The sequence below is a fragment of the Nicotiana tabacum genome, chromosome 14 (assembly GCF_000715075.1).
Source record: "Nicotiana tabacum cultivar K326 chromosome 14, ASM71507v2, whole genome shotgun sequence".
Classification (NCBI taxonomy): domain Eukaryota; kingdom Viridiplantae; phylum Streptophyta; class Magnoliopsida; order Solanales; family Solanaceae; genus Nicotiana; species Nicotiana tabacum.
In genome coordinates this window covers 2,643,142-2,659,091 of record NC_134093.1, presented here as the reverse complement: position 1 = coordinate 2,659,091, position 15,950 = coordinate 2,643,142, and the positions used below count along the sequence as shown (strand labels likewise).

The window sequence follows — 15,950 nt, the reverse complement described above, 5'->3', positions numbered from 1 at the left end:
ACATACTCTCCAGTTACAAGAATTACGTCCATACGGATGTTAGTAGCATTAGCTACAGCGTATGGTCTTAAAATTCATCAAATGGATGTTAGACGGCCTTCTTAAATGGAGAGTTGGAGGAAGAAATTTACATGGAACAACCTGAAGGGTTTGTGGTTCCAGGTAAAGAAAAGAAGGTATGTAGACTTTTTAAGTCTCTTTACGGACTAAAACAAGCACCCAAACAATGGCATGCGAAATTTGACCAAACAATGTTGTCAAATGGTTTTAAGATAAATGAATGTGATAAATGCGTGTACATTAAAAATGTTCCAAATCACATAGTCATTGTTTGCCTATATGTGGATGATATGTTGATAATGAGTAATGACATTGCCAACATAAATGCTACTAAGCGTATGCTCAATAGCAAGTTTGATATGAAAGACTTGGGAGTTGCTGATTTAATTCTGGGAATTAAGATCAATAAGACTCCTCAAGGTCTGGCATTGTCACAATCTCATTATATTAAGACAGTACTTGAAAAATTCAAGCACTTGGGCTTTAAAGTTTCAAAAACTCCAATTGACGTGAATCTTGCATTAGCAAAGAACAAAGGCCAAAGCATATCACAATTGGATTATGCTCGTGTATTGGGATGCTTAATGTATATCATGAATTGTACACGACCAGACATAGCTTGTGCTATAAGTAAACTGAGTCGATATACGAGCAATCCAGGCCAATCTCATTGGATGGCAATGAAACGAGTTTTGGGATATTTAGAACATACCCAGAACTTTGAATTGCACTACAGTAATTTCCCTGCGGTGATTGAGGGATACTGTGATGCAAATTGGATCACCGGTTCAACTGATTCTAAGTCCACGAGTGGATATGTATTCACTATTGGTGGAGGAGCGGTATCTTGGAAGTCGTCCAAACAAACATATATTGCCCGCTCTACAATGGAGGCTGAATTCATAGCCTTAGATAAAGCCGGTGAAGAAGCTGAATGGCTCCGGAATTTCTTGGAAGACATTCCATTTTGGCCCAAACCGTTGGCACCAATATGCATACATTGTGATAGTCAAGCGGCAATTGGAAGGGCTGGGAGCGTCATGTATAACGGTAAATCTCGTCATATACGACGAAGACATAAAACCGTTAGGCAATTACTCTCTAGAGGAATTATCACAATTGACTATGTAAAGTCAAGTGATAATGTGTCGGATCCACTTACAAAAGGCCTAACTAGAGAGGTAGTTGAGAAATCATCAAGGGGAATGGGGCTATGGCCGAGAACAAGTCATTGTGGCGGTAACTCTACCTAGAAGACTGGAGATCCCAAGATCTAGGTTCAAAGAGATCAAACAAAGTCATTAATGACGGTTCAACATTGTCAAATAAAATTTTAGTCCATTCTCGTGATGAGACAATGTTCAGTACCAAGGATAAAGCATTAAGGCTTTTTAATAATTTCTAAATTTGATACGGGGTATATCAAATAGTGTATCTACAGGATGACACGTTTAGGAATCACCTATTTAAGTGTGAAGTGTGAGCCGCTTCAAGGAGAACTTTGTAAGGCCAGTTCTCTACGCACTTATGAAACCAGGCGGTGTTCATGGCTGAAACGAACACAACAATGAGAACCAAAGACGGTTAAGGGTTGATTGTGTGACTTATGGTTGTCTAGGTATACACCAAAGATCGACGGTTCAAAGATATCAAATCTACCGATTGACCGAGTATATCCGACATAAGTTTACTACGGAAAGTTCAAAGGAAAACCTACTTATCCAGATGCAATTAATCCTTGCTTGTAAATCACACAGTTTTTTCATGCATACTTCCGTGATATAGCCATTCCCCATTCATGTGGGGGATTGTTGAGGTTTTATTTTTAAGATGTAATATTCTTAAAATGAGGGTGAATGGGAAATGGAGGGAAAATGAAATTTTGAGTAAAATTTTAAGTTTCCCCCTCTTAACAATGAGACATTGTCCCATATTGGAAGTGGAAGACATTTTTGGTGGGTATATATATAATTGCTCTTCTTGTAGCTCTTAAAGAGTTAAGAAGAAAGCAAGCCTCGCGCCGTCGTCGTCGTCGCTCGCTCGGCTCGGCTACGGCTACGGCTTCGGCTTCGGCTTCGGCTTCGGCTTCGGCTTCGGCTTCGGCTTCGGATTCGGATTTGGATTTGGATTTGGTCAATTGATTGATTAATTTTTTGGACCAAATTTATTTGTTAATAGTAAATATTAACGTAAGATTATCCGTATTTGTAAACGGATATTTTCCAATCCGTTTATTGATAATTTGGCAGCCGGATAATGGTCTTCCCACCATGAAGTGCTTGCTCCACAAACATGAAGTGCTTGCTCCACAAACATGTAATGCTTGCTCCACCATGAAGGGTGGACGTTTGGTCTTGCACTCCTTCTTGGCTGCTATATATATGAGCAGCAAATGTTGAAGAAAGATACTCAACTCAACATACAATTCGCTCAACAAATTGGCTATACATTGCATTCCTTCCTCTCAGAACTTCCATACGTTTTTCTGAGTATATACTCCTTCGTTCTGCATTGTTTTTTAACTTCAAACAAAGCAACTGTAAGTGTGATTTGCTACCGAACTTTGTGTTCGCCGAAACACTGGGGTTTGAAGTACCGCTACACCAGTGTATTATTCGTTCTATCCTGGGAGGAAATAATCCATTACCTTGGGTACTAGGAGGGGATTAAATTCCTTAAGGAAACACTGTGAATTCAGTGGGCTCGAATTTATTATTATTGTTTCATTACGTTAACTTATATTTTGCAGAATTAATATTTACAAATACAGGAATATTGACGGGAATAACAAAACTGACTAGCCCGTGCTATTTCGTCGAATGGAATGGGCAAGAGAGTTGGGCTCTGTTGAAACAAATCCTTTTTTTATTAGAGAAGAAGGCTGATTGTAAAAATTGGGTGGCATGGCCAGTTTTTGGAGTTGTTAATATTAGCCATGCTAGAATTCCAAGCTTTTACTCTGTAATTTCTAAATATATAAATTTTATTTCTTAAAAGATAATAATTGGATCTAAATTTTTACAAAAAAAATTAGAAAATGAAAAGTAAAAAAAAAACTTCAAAAAAAATATCTTATTACAATAAAAAAAGATCTTTTAGGAACTTCATCATCATTAAGAAATACAAAAGAAAAAAAGAAGATCTAAAAAAATTGCCATGTGACTGTTAAGCGTTAACGACACCTATCCACAAATGGAGGGTCCATTCTTTTCACTCCCATGATTGCTTTTATTTCTTTTCTTCTTCATATTAATTAACAAATATTTTTTCAAGATCCATCCTAGGAATTTGTACTCTTCGATTCCACTCTACCTCAAAATTCTTTTCTCTCTTAACAATTTTTCAAGACTCAGTGTATAATTAAACTGCTAAAGACACAAACTTGTATACTGTTAAATTTGCTTTGATAATGGATTCTTTGCATTTCTCATACTGTTATTCTACTCTAAATGCAAAAAAGAAACAACCCCACAACCATATTTCAAAGAAATTCACTGTTCTTCCCCAGCTGAGTCACACAAGTGTTAAAAATTCAATCTTGTTTCCCAGAAAAAAGTTGGTTTTTCTCATGGATTGTAGGATTAAAGGAAGGGGTACTGGAATTGTACGTGCAGCGTCTTCTGTTGAAATCAGGTATTGTTTGAATTTGAATTTATTGTACTTTCCCGTTTCAATTTATGTAACATAGTTTGACTCGACACGCGGTACTGTCCCTTCTTTTCATTAATTCATTAATACGGTGCTTATGCTTTCGTGACCCGAGAGTTTATTGAAAACAACCTCTTTATATCTTCGTGGCTATGATCTGCTTACATGCTACCCTTTCCAGACCCCACTAGTTGGGATTATAGTGGTTATGTTGTTGTTGTAGTTTGACTCGACATAAATTTTAATAAAGGAATAACTTTTGAAACTAGTGATCTTAAATGTGTCATAATATTGTATAGCTATAGAAGCTTTTCATTAAGCGTATAATGTGTTAAATTATTTTCAAATATATCATTGTGTTATTCTTTTTGGAATGACTAATAAAGAAATAGCGTCAGTCACATAAACGGGAATAGAAGGAGTATTGAGAATGGTGGTTTCTTGTACTCTCTCTAGCCATTTTTTGGTGTCTCGTAGGTTGACATTAAAGCTCAAAACTTTCACCCAAATTCTTTATAACTTGGAAAAAGAATAGTGTATATATGTGTTTGTGTATATATTTTGATTTATTTTTGAGAGTGCTGTTTTCTTCTACTCTCTTATCCATGTTAGGTGTCTTTAACTTTGACTTTAAAACTCAAAATTTTCACCTTGAATACTTAATAATTTGGATAAAAATAGCGGGCACCTATTAAAAAAAAGGGCAGCGGTGCACAAAACATCCCGCGTTCATAGGTCCAGGGGATGTGATGTAGGCAGCCTACCCTGATGCAAGCTGATTCCACAAGCGGGCACCTATTAAATTGAAATAATTCGATATGAAGTCTTTAAGCTTTAGTTGCAGAAGACTAAGTATATCATGAGTAATTTGATGTTCAAAATTTTATAATTTTGACCTCAAAGACAGCCTACTGCAGTTAATTTGGGAGAGAGTAATTTTGTTGCCTTTGTGAATTGGGTGACTGGTTATGCCTTTGAAGTCTGAAAATCAGATGGGAAATACAGCGAGTAACGTGAAACTGTAGTGATATTAGGGCTATGGTACTCCCAGACCTCGTACTGTGTTTAAGGTGGGTAGTAGTCCTAGCATTGCATTCTGGATTTTGTTGGTGGATTACAATAGTACTTCTAGAATGATATTTTGTAAGTTGTCTGCTATCGCCGACAATAGTGGGCATAAGTTGGTTGAGGTTTCCAGGACAGAGGGAAGCAAAATATTTTCGGGATCTTAAGTTAGAAGAAGCATGACTGTCTAGGAGACAAAGGAGTTCCCGGGGTTATTGGCTGTGATAATTCTGTGAATATGAAGCTCGAGGGAAGGGGTTCCTAGCAAATAAACTCCAAAGAAATTCACGATGATAGTGTTCAATTCCTGTTTCAAGTCATTACTTATTCTATCATACAATTATATTATGAGTTCAGCAAAATCTTTGTTGTTATTCGCTGAATTAAGAATTATGGTTTTTTCCTTGACTAAATTTTTTTCGGATGCAGGGAAAAGCAGCAGAAAGGAAAGAACAACAAGAATAGTGAGAAGGTACAGCTGCGTGTTCGGCTTAAACACCAAGTTGAATTTGGGGAGCACATTGCAGTTTTGGGATCGGCCAAAGAATTAGGGTCCTGGAAGAAGAATATAATGATGGACTGGACAGAAAATGGATGGATTTCGGAATTGGAATTTCCAGCTGGTGAGAGTCTTGAGTATAAGTTTGTAATTGTCGGTAAGGACAAGAATATGTTATGGGAAAACGGCAGTAACCGGATCTTGAAGCTTCCAGAAGGAGGAAGTTTTGAATTGGACTGTCAATGGAATGTGACAGATGAGCCTGTGAATTTGTTGCAATTGGATCCATTTGTAGTAGAGGAGGAAGTAGAAGAGGCAAGTGATAATGGAGCTGCAATTACTGGCGAGGTTGCTGTTCTGGACGCAGTAACAAGTCCGTTTGTGGAGCAGTGGCAAGGGAGGGCTGCATCTTTTGTACGTTCAAAGGACGAGCTGGATTCTGAAAAGAACAGGAAGTGGGACACATCAGGTCTCACTGGTATTTCTCTAAAGCTCGTCGAAGGTGATAAAAATGCTCGGAATTGGTGGCGGAAGGTGAGAAGATGGATTAAATCTCGTCTTAATGGCATATTTTGCATTCTGGAAATTGTTTGTGCTATAAAAGAATTACGTCTGTGCAAGATAGCATCACAGTGAATCTCTGCTATTTTTTTTTTCTTGTAATTCATCAATCTGCATTGTTGTATCCTCACTGCTGTATATGTGCCTTCTTTTCAGCTCACGTGTTACTGGGGTGTGAAGTCTTCGAAATATGTGTCTCCTTTTGGCTATGGGGCTATATATCTCAATATATTTTACTGACCCCTTATTATGATTATCGGTGGAGAAAGGATATGAAGGAAGAGAAAGAACGGGCAAAGAGGAAAGGGGATGCCTTTTCTTTATTTTCTGGCTAAGATCAAGTGTGGGCAACAGAGGGAAGGGGGAGAGAATATGTTGCCATGAGATTGAGAGTTAGTGTTTGTAGCACAGGCACTTGGTTCTTATGCGAATTGACTAATGAGTTACGACATTCTCTTCCTTCTGTTTTGTTTGTTGCTAAGTAATCCATAGAGATATTGATTGCCCTCCATCTGGTGGTCTACTATACAACAAATTGCTTTCCGTCCTATTAGAATCAACATGCCAAAACTTAATAATTAACTATCTTCATTTCTTACTATTTTTTAGCTTGAGGTTGTCCGCGAACTAGTTGTTGAAAACATGGATAGTTCACAGCGCTTGGAGGCTCTCACATATGCAGCTGTCTATCTAAAGGTCTTGTATGATTTTTAGGTTACTTTCTCGATTTGATTCATTTCTATCTTCCTACTGAATATTACTCTTGGGTGCAGTGGATAAACACAGGGCAAATCCCTTGCCTTGAAGATGGGGGTCACCATCGGCCAAATAGGCATGCAGAGATTTCCAGGCTTATTTTTCGTGAAGTAGAAAAAGTCTTGAGTAGGCGAGACGCTACACTTCAGGTATTCAATCATTCATTGCACCGATTATGCTTATTTAATTTTTATTATGTCTTTGGATTCTAGAACACATTGCTTGTCTCTTGAGCCGGTTGTTCAGTTCGTTTTGGAAATTCTTATTGGATCTGTTAAGTGGTGGTACTTTTGGTGACTCGTTATAAGTGACTGGAATTACGACAAGGTAGAAGTGCGGGCACATTATCCAACGAGTTGCAGACCGTGCGCCATTGGGCCTCGGGATTTCTCGGCGATAAAACAAAAAGTGACTGGAAATAATACTGTTATTCAGATTCCTCCAAACTTGGTTGGTCTATGTTACATTCCTCAAAATTTGATTTAGGAGCAACTACTCTGAAGAGAAAATGCAATTGCTTCTATTCATGAGCTAATACAGCGGTTCAGATTGCTTTTTTTTCCTCCCAAAATCAGCTCTGCTTTTCTAACAATGAAGGGTCTGAACTTTCTGAAAGCTAATCTTTCTTAAATCTCATTTATAGTTGGACAGTTCCCACCACAAAATAACAATTAGTCAAGATAAATCCTTGCTTTAAATAGTGTAATAAATCATACATCTGCTGTCTATAAATATGATTTTGTTACAAAGCTTTTGAGTTAGAGAAAAATCCTCGTGATGTACTTTGTGGATATGAGTCTGTCATTGCCTAGTATCCGAGCTCTTCTTGCTTTTTCTTGTTTGAGTTGTTTAGAAAAGTTGTCTTTTCATTATATGCAGGAAATACTTGTAATCCGCAAGATGCAACCGTGCCTGCCTTCTTTTAAAGCAGAATTCACTCAATCTGTTCCGTTAACAAGAATCAGGGACATCGCTCATAGGAATGATATACCCCATGACCTTAAGGTTGTAATTGTAGCAGCTACCAAATATTATTTTTTTAACTTTTCTTTTCATTCTCAACATTTACCTGTCCTTCTCATTATAAAAAATAATATTTACCTGTCCTTCAGCAAGAAATCAAACATACTATACAAAACAAGCTCCACAGAAATGCTGGCCCTGAAGATCTGGTGTCCACAGAAGCAATGCTCGAAAGAATTACCAAGAAACCTGGACAATATAGTGAGGCATTTGTAGAACAATTCAAGATTTTCCACAATGAACTAAAAGATTTCTTCAATGCTGGGAGGTATGACCTTAATCTGTTATTTATTTCTCAATATTTGATTTCTGCAGAAAAATGTCAGTCCTGATGTGGGATAATAAACGAAATGAGATAAGTAGACCAACTATTCAGCTTTTCCGTTGCATGCATATGGTCCAGTTTCATTGTTTTGTAAAATAAGCTTCTTCACTTACTAGATAATAGTATCTCACATGTATGTTGTTCCTCAGTTTCTTATGGTGACAAGCCCTTATGGAGAATTCATAAAGCTAGTCGTGCCCTCTTTGAAGATGACTAAGCATTAGATCCATCCGATTGGTATTGCCAATATGGATTTTTTTTACTTCTATTATGTTCTGGGTTTCACTAAGTCTATGAATTCCGATAAATTTTATGTCTTTTCGGACAACTTTCTTCCATGAACTTTTCGGTTTGTATTGTTCCTTTTGAACACCTTCAATCATCATGGCCTAACCTACAAACATGTGCATTTGGAGGTCTATGTATGACATGACCAAACTTCTATCGTTTTATCCTATATGTGCTCTACTTATACTTTCTATCAGATGTGATAATTTTTAATCTTGTCTATTCTCATATGGCTGCTCATCTACCTTAATATTCAAATTTAGTTACAATACTCATCTTGTGGACGTATTAGGAGTAATGACTAACATTCACTCCCATAAAAATTTGTTGGTCTAACGACTGTTCTATAGCACTCACTTTCCATTTTGGTTAGGTAACCTCTTATCACATAAGACACGCGTAACACTTCATTTCAACCATCGCATTTTAATTGTATGTGTTACATTTTCTTCTTTTTGGAACATTGAGCTTCAATATCTGTATTGTTTTTAGTTAGGTATCACAATCTCGTCTAATCACACTCCAACTTCATTCTTCTCATGCTGCTTAAACTTGCAGTGCAAATATTGTATCTTCTTAGAGCTTGAGTCTAATGAACACTGGTCTTGGGATAATTTTCCCTTTTCAGATGTGTCCCTTTGGGGTATATGTTTCTGCAGTACCAAATGCCAAAATATGAATGTCTGTATGATTTACACTGAATTGATTAGGTGGATTATGTTTCCATAATAAACTTGCTCACGGGAAAATGGAATTTGCTTGATATGACATTTTCTGTTCTTTCCTTTCAGTCTTGATGAACAACTGGAATCTATAAGGGAATCTCTTGATGAAAGTAGATCGTCAATGCTTTCATCATTCTTGGAGTCCAAAAAGGTAAGTGTTTTGTTTTGGTGATAGTACATAAGAGAAGGTCCAAATTTGATTACGAATATGATGAGATTTTAACAATAGCTAGGTGCGCTTTTTAGCATGTATGCAGTTGTAATATGTTTGTTAGATAGTTACGTAAATAAATTTGACTTAGATGTAATATACTGAAGTACAAGTGTCACACATCGGACAAATGTATGTTTAATGACTCAAGCTTAAGACTTGTCTTAGGACATTCTCTCGATTTCTTCTGCCGCCCTTTCTTATTTTCGTTCTGTTGAAGAACTTTTTAGTATCAGTTCTCCCAGCTTCTGCACAATTTTAAATATCATTAGAATATAACGGTCTAAATGGCTGTGAAGCCCTTCCATTGTTTCACAATTTTAAATATCACTAGATTTTATTTGAAAGATGGTATCTTTTGCTATGAAGTGGAGACTTGTGTGCTGGGTCATTATTCAGTAGTCACTCTGCAGTTCTTTGATTATGGTAGGTACCCGGACTCCGGTAATTGTTTTCTGTTTTTGTCCTCTTGGGTTTAAGAGCTTGAATCTAATAAACACGGGTGTTCGGATAATTTGCCCTTTTCAGATAGGTCTCTTACCTATTTGCATTTTCTTACACTGTTAAAGATTCCGTGTTCCTGGACCCATTTGTCCATAAAAATAAATTTCTTCTTTTCAAAATAGTTTTTCAAAACATTGTTTGGTTATACATTGGACTGAATTGTTGAAATTTAATTCCTTAGTGTAAGTCTCTTGATTTATTCCTGGAAGCAAAGATCTCCTTGTTTGGTTATTCCTTTATTAAAGCTGATGTTGGTTCTGGTTTTGGCGTCTTGCCTAGGGATTGGCTATATTGGATGAAAAACATAATGTTTCAGAGTCTGAAAGGACGGGATCTCTAGTCAGGACAATAAACTCTCTGAATGCTCTTCGTGAAGTAATTGTCAAGGGTCTTGAAAGTGGCCTTCGAAATGATGCTCCGGATGCTGCAATAGCTATGCGCCAAAAGGTATGAATTTCTTAAATTTACTGACACTAAATTCATAATTGATTCCAGTTACTTGAATCATCTAATACTTCCAACTTGTCATTGTGCAGTGGCGTCTCTGCGAGATTGGGCTCGAAGAGTATGCATTTGTTCTTTTGAGCAGGTATATACTCTTTAGTAATATTTTCCCTTTCCCTGACGGTAAAAGATTTTTAATAATTAGAGTAAAGGTGAGGATAATTTGTGATCAGTTAAGAACAACAGTTTTTTTGTCTTGATGGTGTCTCTTCTTCATTTGAGCATCAGTTGCATAAGTTTTATACACTTCCCATTTATTTTTATTAGAATCTCTTTTGTTCCGTTAAGATCTTTCTGCAAAATATATAGGTTTGTCAATGCAGTCGAAGCTCTTGGTGGAGCTGATTCCCTTGCAGAGAATGTAGCGCAGAAAAATGTTAGCTCTTGGAATGATCCAATTGGAGCACTTAATGTTGGAATCCAACAGCTAGGTCTATCTGGTTGGAAGCCCGAGGAATGCAAAGCTGTTGGAAACGAGCTCTTGTCATGGAAAGAGAGGGGCCTTTCAGAAACCGAAGGTATCTTATTGTCATTCAATGATTTATCATATGTGCAATCATGATATGCTTCAGGTCTCCTGAAAATTTTTGTGCTTATCTTTACTGAAGGCAGTGAAGATGGTAAGACTATATGGGCATTGAGACTAAAAGCTACTCTTGATAGAAGCCGGAGGTTAACTGAGGAGTATTCTGAGACACTTCTCCAAATATTCCCTGAAAAAGTCCAGGTAAATACCTGTAAACTATCCAAATTGAGCATTTAAGTTTGGACCAATCATGATAAGGGCTGACTAACTGCGTTTGTGGTATTGCAGATTTTAGGGAAATCTTTGGCGATTCCTGAAAATAGCGTGAGAACATTCACTGAAGCTGAAATTCGAGCAGGGTATGATTTGGACTGATATTTTTTTTCCCCTGAATAGTGTTTCTCCAATCTGGTTATGCTTATCTCTCTCAGACTGGGATAATGTTATTATAAGTTAACACAAGTGCCTTTCTAACTTTTTAAAATACATGTCATTTTGTAGTGTGGTTTTTCAGGTTTCAAAGCTTGCTACACTACTTTTGAAGGCTACTAGAAGGACAATTGGGTCTTCGGGGTGGGATGTTCTCGTTCCAGGGGATGCTTTTGGACAGCTAATACAGGTGCATGTTATATTGTTTATTCTTATTCCAGCAAGTAGCCTTCCAATTTATTTTTTCTGTGATTTATCTATGTATGTCTCTATTCACATATATCTTCCTAAATGATATCTATGGCGGTGAATTGCTCTTAGCTTCTAGCTTCATAGAAAAGGCAATTGAGCCTTTTAACACTTCTTAGGGTACTTCATTTTCAAAAAATCATTTTACAGACACCAAATTCGGTTTATTTCTAGCTACTAGTTTTAGAGCAGCTTGTTCTGTCAGGTTTCTCTGATGGTAAGCACCCTCCACTTCCAACCAAAAGGTTGTGAGTTCGAGTCACCCCAAGAGCAAGGTGGAGAGTTCTTGGAGGGAAGGATGCCGAGGGTCTATTGGAAACAGCCTCTCTACCCCAGGGTAGGGGTAAGGTCTGCGTACACACTACCCTTCCCAAACCCCACTAGTGGGATTATACTGGGTTGTTGTTGTTGTTGTTGTTGTTGTTGTTGTTCTGTCAGGTTTCGCATGTCCATTTCTGTTGCCGTAAAGCTATTCATGAATCATAATGTATTACTTTTACAATAGTATAGAAACCCCTGTCAATGGAAACAGACACAGAAGTAAATGGCTCCTCCACACTATGTCTTAGTACATGTTATAATATTTCTTGTTGGAATGCACAACCATTGCCATTTCTCTTGCACATTGTCTCCATACTATCAAACACGCAAATAAATGCTAACATGCAAAAGACAAATCCTTCCTCATTAGATATTTCACCCCTTTAATGTTTTGATGTAAATCTAAGTTGCACGTACTAGTTCTAAGTTTTAACCTTAACTCTATGTCGTATCGATAACTGGAGTATATGGTCTGATTATTTACATTTTCAGGTGGATAGAATCATCCCAGGGACTTTACCATCATCGGCAACAGGACCTGTTATTCTTGTAGTGAACAAAGCTGATGGCGATGAAGAGGTTGCCGGTGCTTCTCATCCTTCTATTTCTTCTGCGGAATCCTTAGGCGTTAGAAACTTATGTGTTACTCCGAGCAGGATACTGAATGGCATTATTGACCATTTTGCAGGTGACAGCAGCAGGAAGTAACATATCCGGGGTTGTACTTCTACAGGAGCTGCCTCATTTATCTCATCTAGGTGTAAGGGCGCGGCAGGCGAGTTCCAAATTTTGCACCCATCTCCAAAAGTTAATTATAGGCTTCTTCATTTTATGTGAGTGTTAGTTATAGAAATGTTACTTTCTTTTGATTGCAGGAAAAGGTGGTTTTTGTGACCTGCGACGATGATGACAAAGTTTATGATATTAGAGAACTAATTGGAAACTATGTGAGGTTATTTTCTTCAAACCCCTTATGTCATTGATTTCTACATGCTGCGCCCAGAGGCGAATCCAAGATTTAAATCCTATGGGTTCAATTTTAAGATTTTTAATATTGAACCCATTATATTTTTAAAGTTATGGGTTCATATCTACTATTTTTGCAATTTTAATGAATTTTTACATACAAATTTTTACTCCGCGTCGAAAGTTATGAGTTCAGTTGAACCCGTAGCTAGTACGCTACATCCGCCTCTGGCTGCGCCAGTTTGACTTCTGATGAGAACTTTAACTCCTTCATGATTGTAATGCATTAGTAGTTTCTCTGTTTTGTCCATAATTTTCTGTGGTTATTGACCCTTCATTTTTCAGGTTAGAGGCATCATCAACTGGTGTAAAGTTAACTTCCTCTTCATCAGAGAAAGGCACTGGTGTTTCCCAAAATAAACATCTCTCAGTTACTGCTTCATCTACAAGTGCAGCCTCATCGGACAGTAGTGCTTCCTCAATTGCTGTCAAATCTTCTCATTTTAAAGAGGTAAATAACTTTTCTTGCCGATGACATGTTTCTGCAAATATGTTGGGCTGTAGTTCTGTTCCACCTCCCTCTGTAACCCCCCCACCCACCCACACACACAAAAAAAAAAAAAAAAAAATTTATTTGCTATTCAAGGTAGCTTAAGTTCTTTACTTACAGGTGGTACCTACTGGAGGTATTATTCCTCTTGCTGATGCAGAAATACAGAGTAGTGGTGCAAAAGCGGCTTCTTGTGCTCAATTAGCTTTACTGGCATCTTCTTCTGCTAAAGGTAGTGTTGGTTCTTCGCAGGACAACCCTCTGATAATAATATCAGTACTGTTATTATTTTGTTCTTAGTTGCTGTAGCTAAAATGTCAGTTCTGTTTAACAAAAAATGAGTGTTTTTTTTTTTTTTAATATTTTAAAATGAATATTTCACGTAAATGTTCTTTCTTCTATTCTTGATTTTTTTTCCTCCTTTTTCCTGTTAAAGAAGGGGAGCCTTGGAGCAACGATTAAGTTGTCTCTGTGTGACCTTATAGGTCACGGGTTCGAGCCGTGGAACCAGCCACTGATGCTTGTATTAGGGTAGGCTGCCTAGATCACAACTCCTTGGGGTGCGGCCCTTCCCCGTATCCTGCGTGAACGCAGAATGCTTTGTGCACCGAACTGCCTTTTTTTTTCTATTTAAAAATTATGTCCCTTGCCTTTCCTATAGATCAAGCATGACCATTAATCTTATAATAAGGAATAAAAGAAAATTTTAACTATGCTTGTTATACATAGCTAAAGTGCGATGTAGGTAATTGAGATTTAATTTTTGTGTTTAGCTTATCATAGCATAAACGATGGATGCCGTTGATGCAATATAGATGTCTTTGCCTCTTTTTTATGCTTTTTCTTTTTCTTTTTTCTTTTTTGTCTGATGATCTATCTAATAACAGTTTATAGTGACCAAGGAGTGCCAGCTTCATTTAAAGTTCCTGCTGGAGCAATTATTCCTTTTGGTTCTATGGAAATGGCATTGGAAACGAACAAGTTAATGGAGACCTTCAAATTGCTTGTCGAACAGATAGAAACAGCTCAAATGGATGGTGGTGAACTTGATAAACACTGTGATGATCTCCAGAAGTTAATTTCTTCTCTACTGCCTGGACAAGATGTCATTGAAAGCTTGGGAAAATTATTCCCGGGTAATGCACGTTTAATAGTGCGTTCAAGTGCTAATGTTGAGGATTTGGCGGGGATGTCAGCAGCTGGACTTTACGATTCGATTCCTAATGTTAGCCCTTCAGATCCAATAAGGTTTGGACATGCTGTAGCCCGCGTTTGGGCCTCATTGTATACTAGAAGAGCAGTACTGAGCCGTAGAGCTGCTGGTGTGCTTCAGAAAGATGCTACCATGGCCGTGCTAGTGCAAGAAATGCTTTCACCGGATTTATCATTTGTCCTCCACACTCTTAGCCCAACGGACAACAATCATAACTTAGTTGAGGCTGAGATTGCACCTGGACTCGGTGAAACACTCGCTTCAGGAACGAGGGGTACACCATGGCGTCTGTCTAGTGGTAAATTTGATGACACAGTCCGCACATTGGCATTCGCCAACTTTAGCGAGGAGATGGTTGTAGGTGGAAATTCTCCTGCTGACGGAGAAGTTATTCATTTGACCGTGGATTATAGCAAGAAACCTTTAACAATCGACCCCATTTTCAGGCGTCAACTTGGTCAGAGGCTTGGCGCTGTTGGTTTCTACCTAGAACGTAAATTTGGTTCTCCTCAAGACGTTGAAGGATGTTTGGTTGGTAACGAGATTTTCATCGTGCAATCACGGCCCCAACCCCAGTGAGAGCTCGAGTTTGCACTAAACTTCCTCACAACAGTGTATGTATAATTCAGCATCTCTTTGAGGTGTACATAGTTGATTAAAGAAGCAAGCTTATACAAGTCTTATAGAAGTAGTTTAAGGTGAATACTCTCCCTCAGATTGTGCAAATCTGCTGTACTGGCTGTGATCTTACATTCACATTATTCTAGACATTAATAAAGTCTCTCATATATTACTTAGCTTCTTTGACTTTATCCCCTGAAACTAATGATGCCAATGGTCTCCGGCCATTTCCTTAAAAAGACAGTCCAGTGCACTAAGTTCCCGCTATGCGCGAGGTCCGGGGAAGGGCCGGACCATAAGGGTCTATTATAAGCAGTCTTATTCTACATTTCAGCAAGTGGTTGTTTCCGGATAGATAGTACTTTGATTCATTATCAATCTGCGTGATCAAATAAATTCTTCTACATCTATATATAAATGCTAGATTATCAAGAATACGTTATAAACACTTTGAATTGTTGATTAGTCGTTAGAGATGGCTTATAACCCAAAGAAATTAGACTTGGCGGAGTCCTCTTAGCATAACATAAGACTCGACGAATGGACTCACTAACACTTTTTCCTTTTTAGTCCTGGAAGAATGACACATTTCTAATTTAAAAATTCTTTTAAGTTTAAACTCCTAAGGATGATTTGTTAGTTGAGACTTGATTTTTGTTAATTTATCTATGGGCAGAGTAGTAGAGTTTATATAAATATCTCGTGACTAGAAAATGAAAGGAAGTAGGGATATTTTGACAAATGGAAATTTGAAGTTTCAAACTTCAAAAAATACATGTACTTAGAATTTTGACAAGTCCTTAGGTAAGAAAAGTCTTGGATAGTTACACTAATATGAATTGATTGGGCACTCATTATGAGACGTACATATAGTGGTTCAAAGAAATTAATTAGTCTAACCACAGA

General features: G+C 37.6%; 1 protein-coding gene across 2 annotated transcripts; it reads left to right on the top strand.

Annotated features, from left to right (window-relative positions):
• The first annotated feature begins 3,166 nt into the window (after nucleotides 1–3,166).
• LOC107824089 (phosphoglucan, water dikinase, chloroplastic-like) lies at nucleotides 3,167–15,220 on the top strand. 2 transcript variants are annotated; one of them, XM_075229200.1, is made up of 19 exons: nucleotides 3,167–3,693; nucleotides 5,203–5,806; nucleotides 6,443–6,529; nucleotides 6,607–6,738; nucleotides 7,469–7,594; nucleotides 7,702–7,880; nucleotides 9,017–9,101; nucleotides 9,945–10,112; nucleotides 10,202–10,254; nucleotides 10,479–10,687; nucleotides 10,778–10,896; nucleotides 10,984–11,054; nucleotides 11,197–11,314; nucleotides 12,187–12,273; nucleotides 12,383–12,469; nucleotides 12,570–12,646; nucleotides 13,006–13,171; nucleotides 13,331–13,442; nucleotides 14,098–15,220. In XM_075229200.1, the coding sequence occupies exons 1-19, from the start codon at nucleotides 3,470–3,472 to the stop codon at nucleotides 15,000–15,002; spliced, it is 3,609 nt and encodes a 1,202-aa protein (XP_075085301.1). In that variant the 5' UTR covers nucleotides 3,167–3,469; the 3' UTR covers nucleotides 15,003–15,220. The 2 variants fall into 2 exon arrangements, with proteins under 2 accessions (XP_075085301.1, XP_075085302.1); XM_075229201.1 differs by having other exon boundaries at nucleotides 12,187–12,280; nucleotides 12,390–12,469.
• Nucleotides 15,221–15,950: the final 730 nt, after the last annotated feature.

Excerpts from the sequence above, each read along its gene's own strand:
- LOC107824089 (XM_075229200.1), top strand. The coding sequence starts at position 3,470 with ATGGATTCTTTGCATTTCTCATACTGTTATTCTACTCTAAATGCAAAA. Across the intron at positions 11,315-12,186 it reads CTTTTGGACAGCTAATACAG|GTGGATAGAATCATCCCAGG; the intron begins GTGCATGTTATA and ends TTACATTTTCAG. Across the intron at positions 12,274-12,382 it reads AAGCTGATGGCGATGAAGAG|GTGACAGCAGCAGGAAGTAA; the intron begins GTTGCCGGTGCT and ends ACCATTTTGCAG.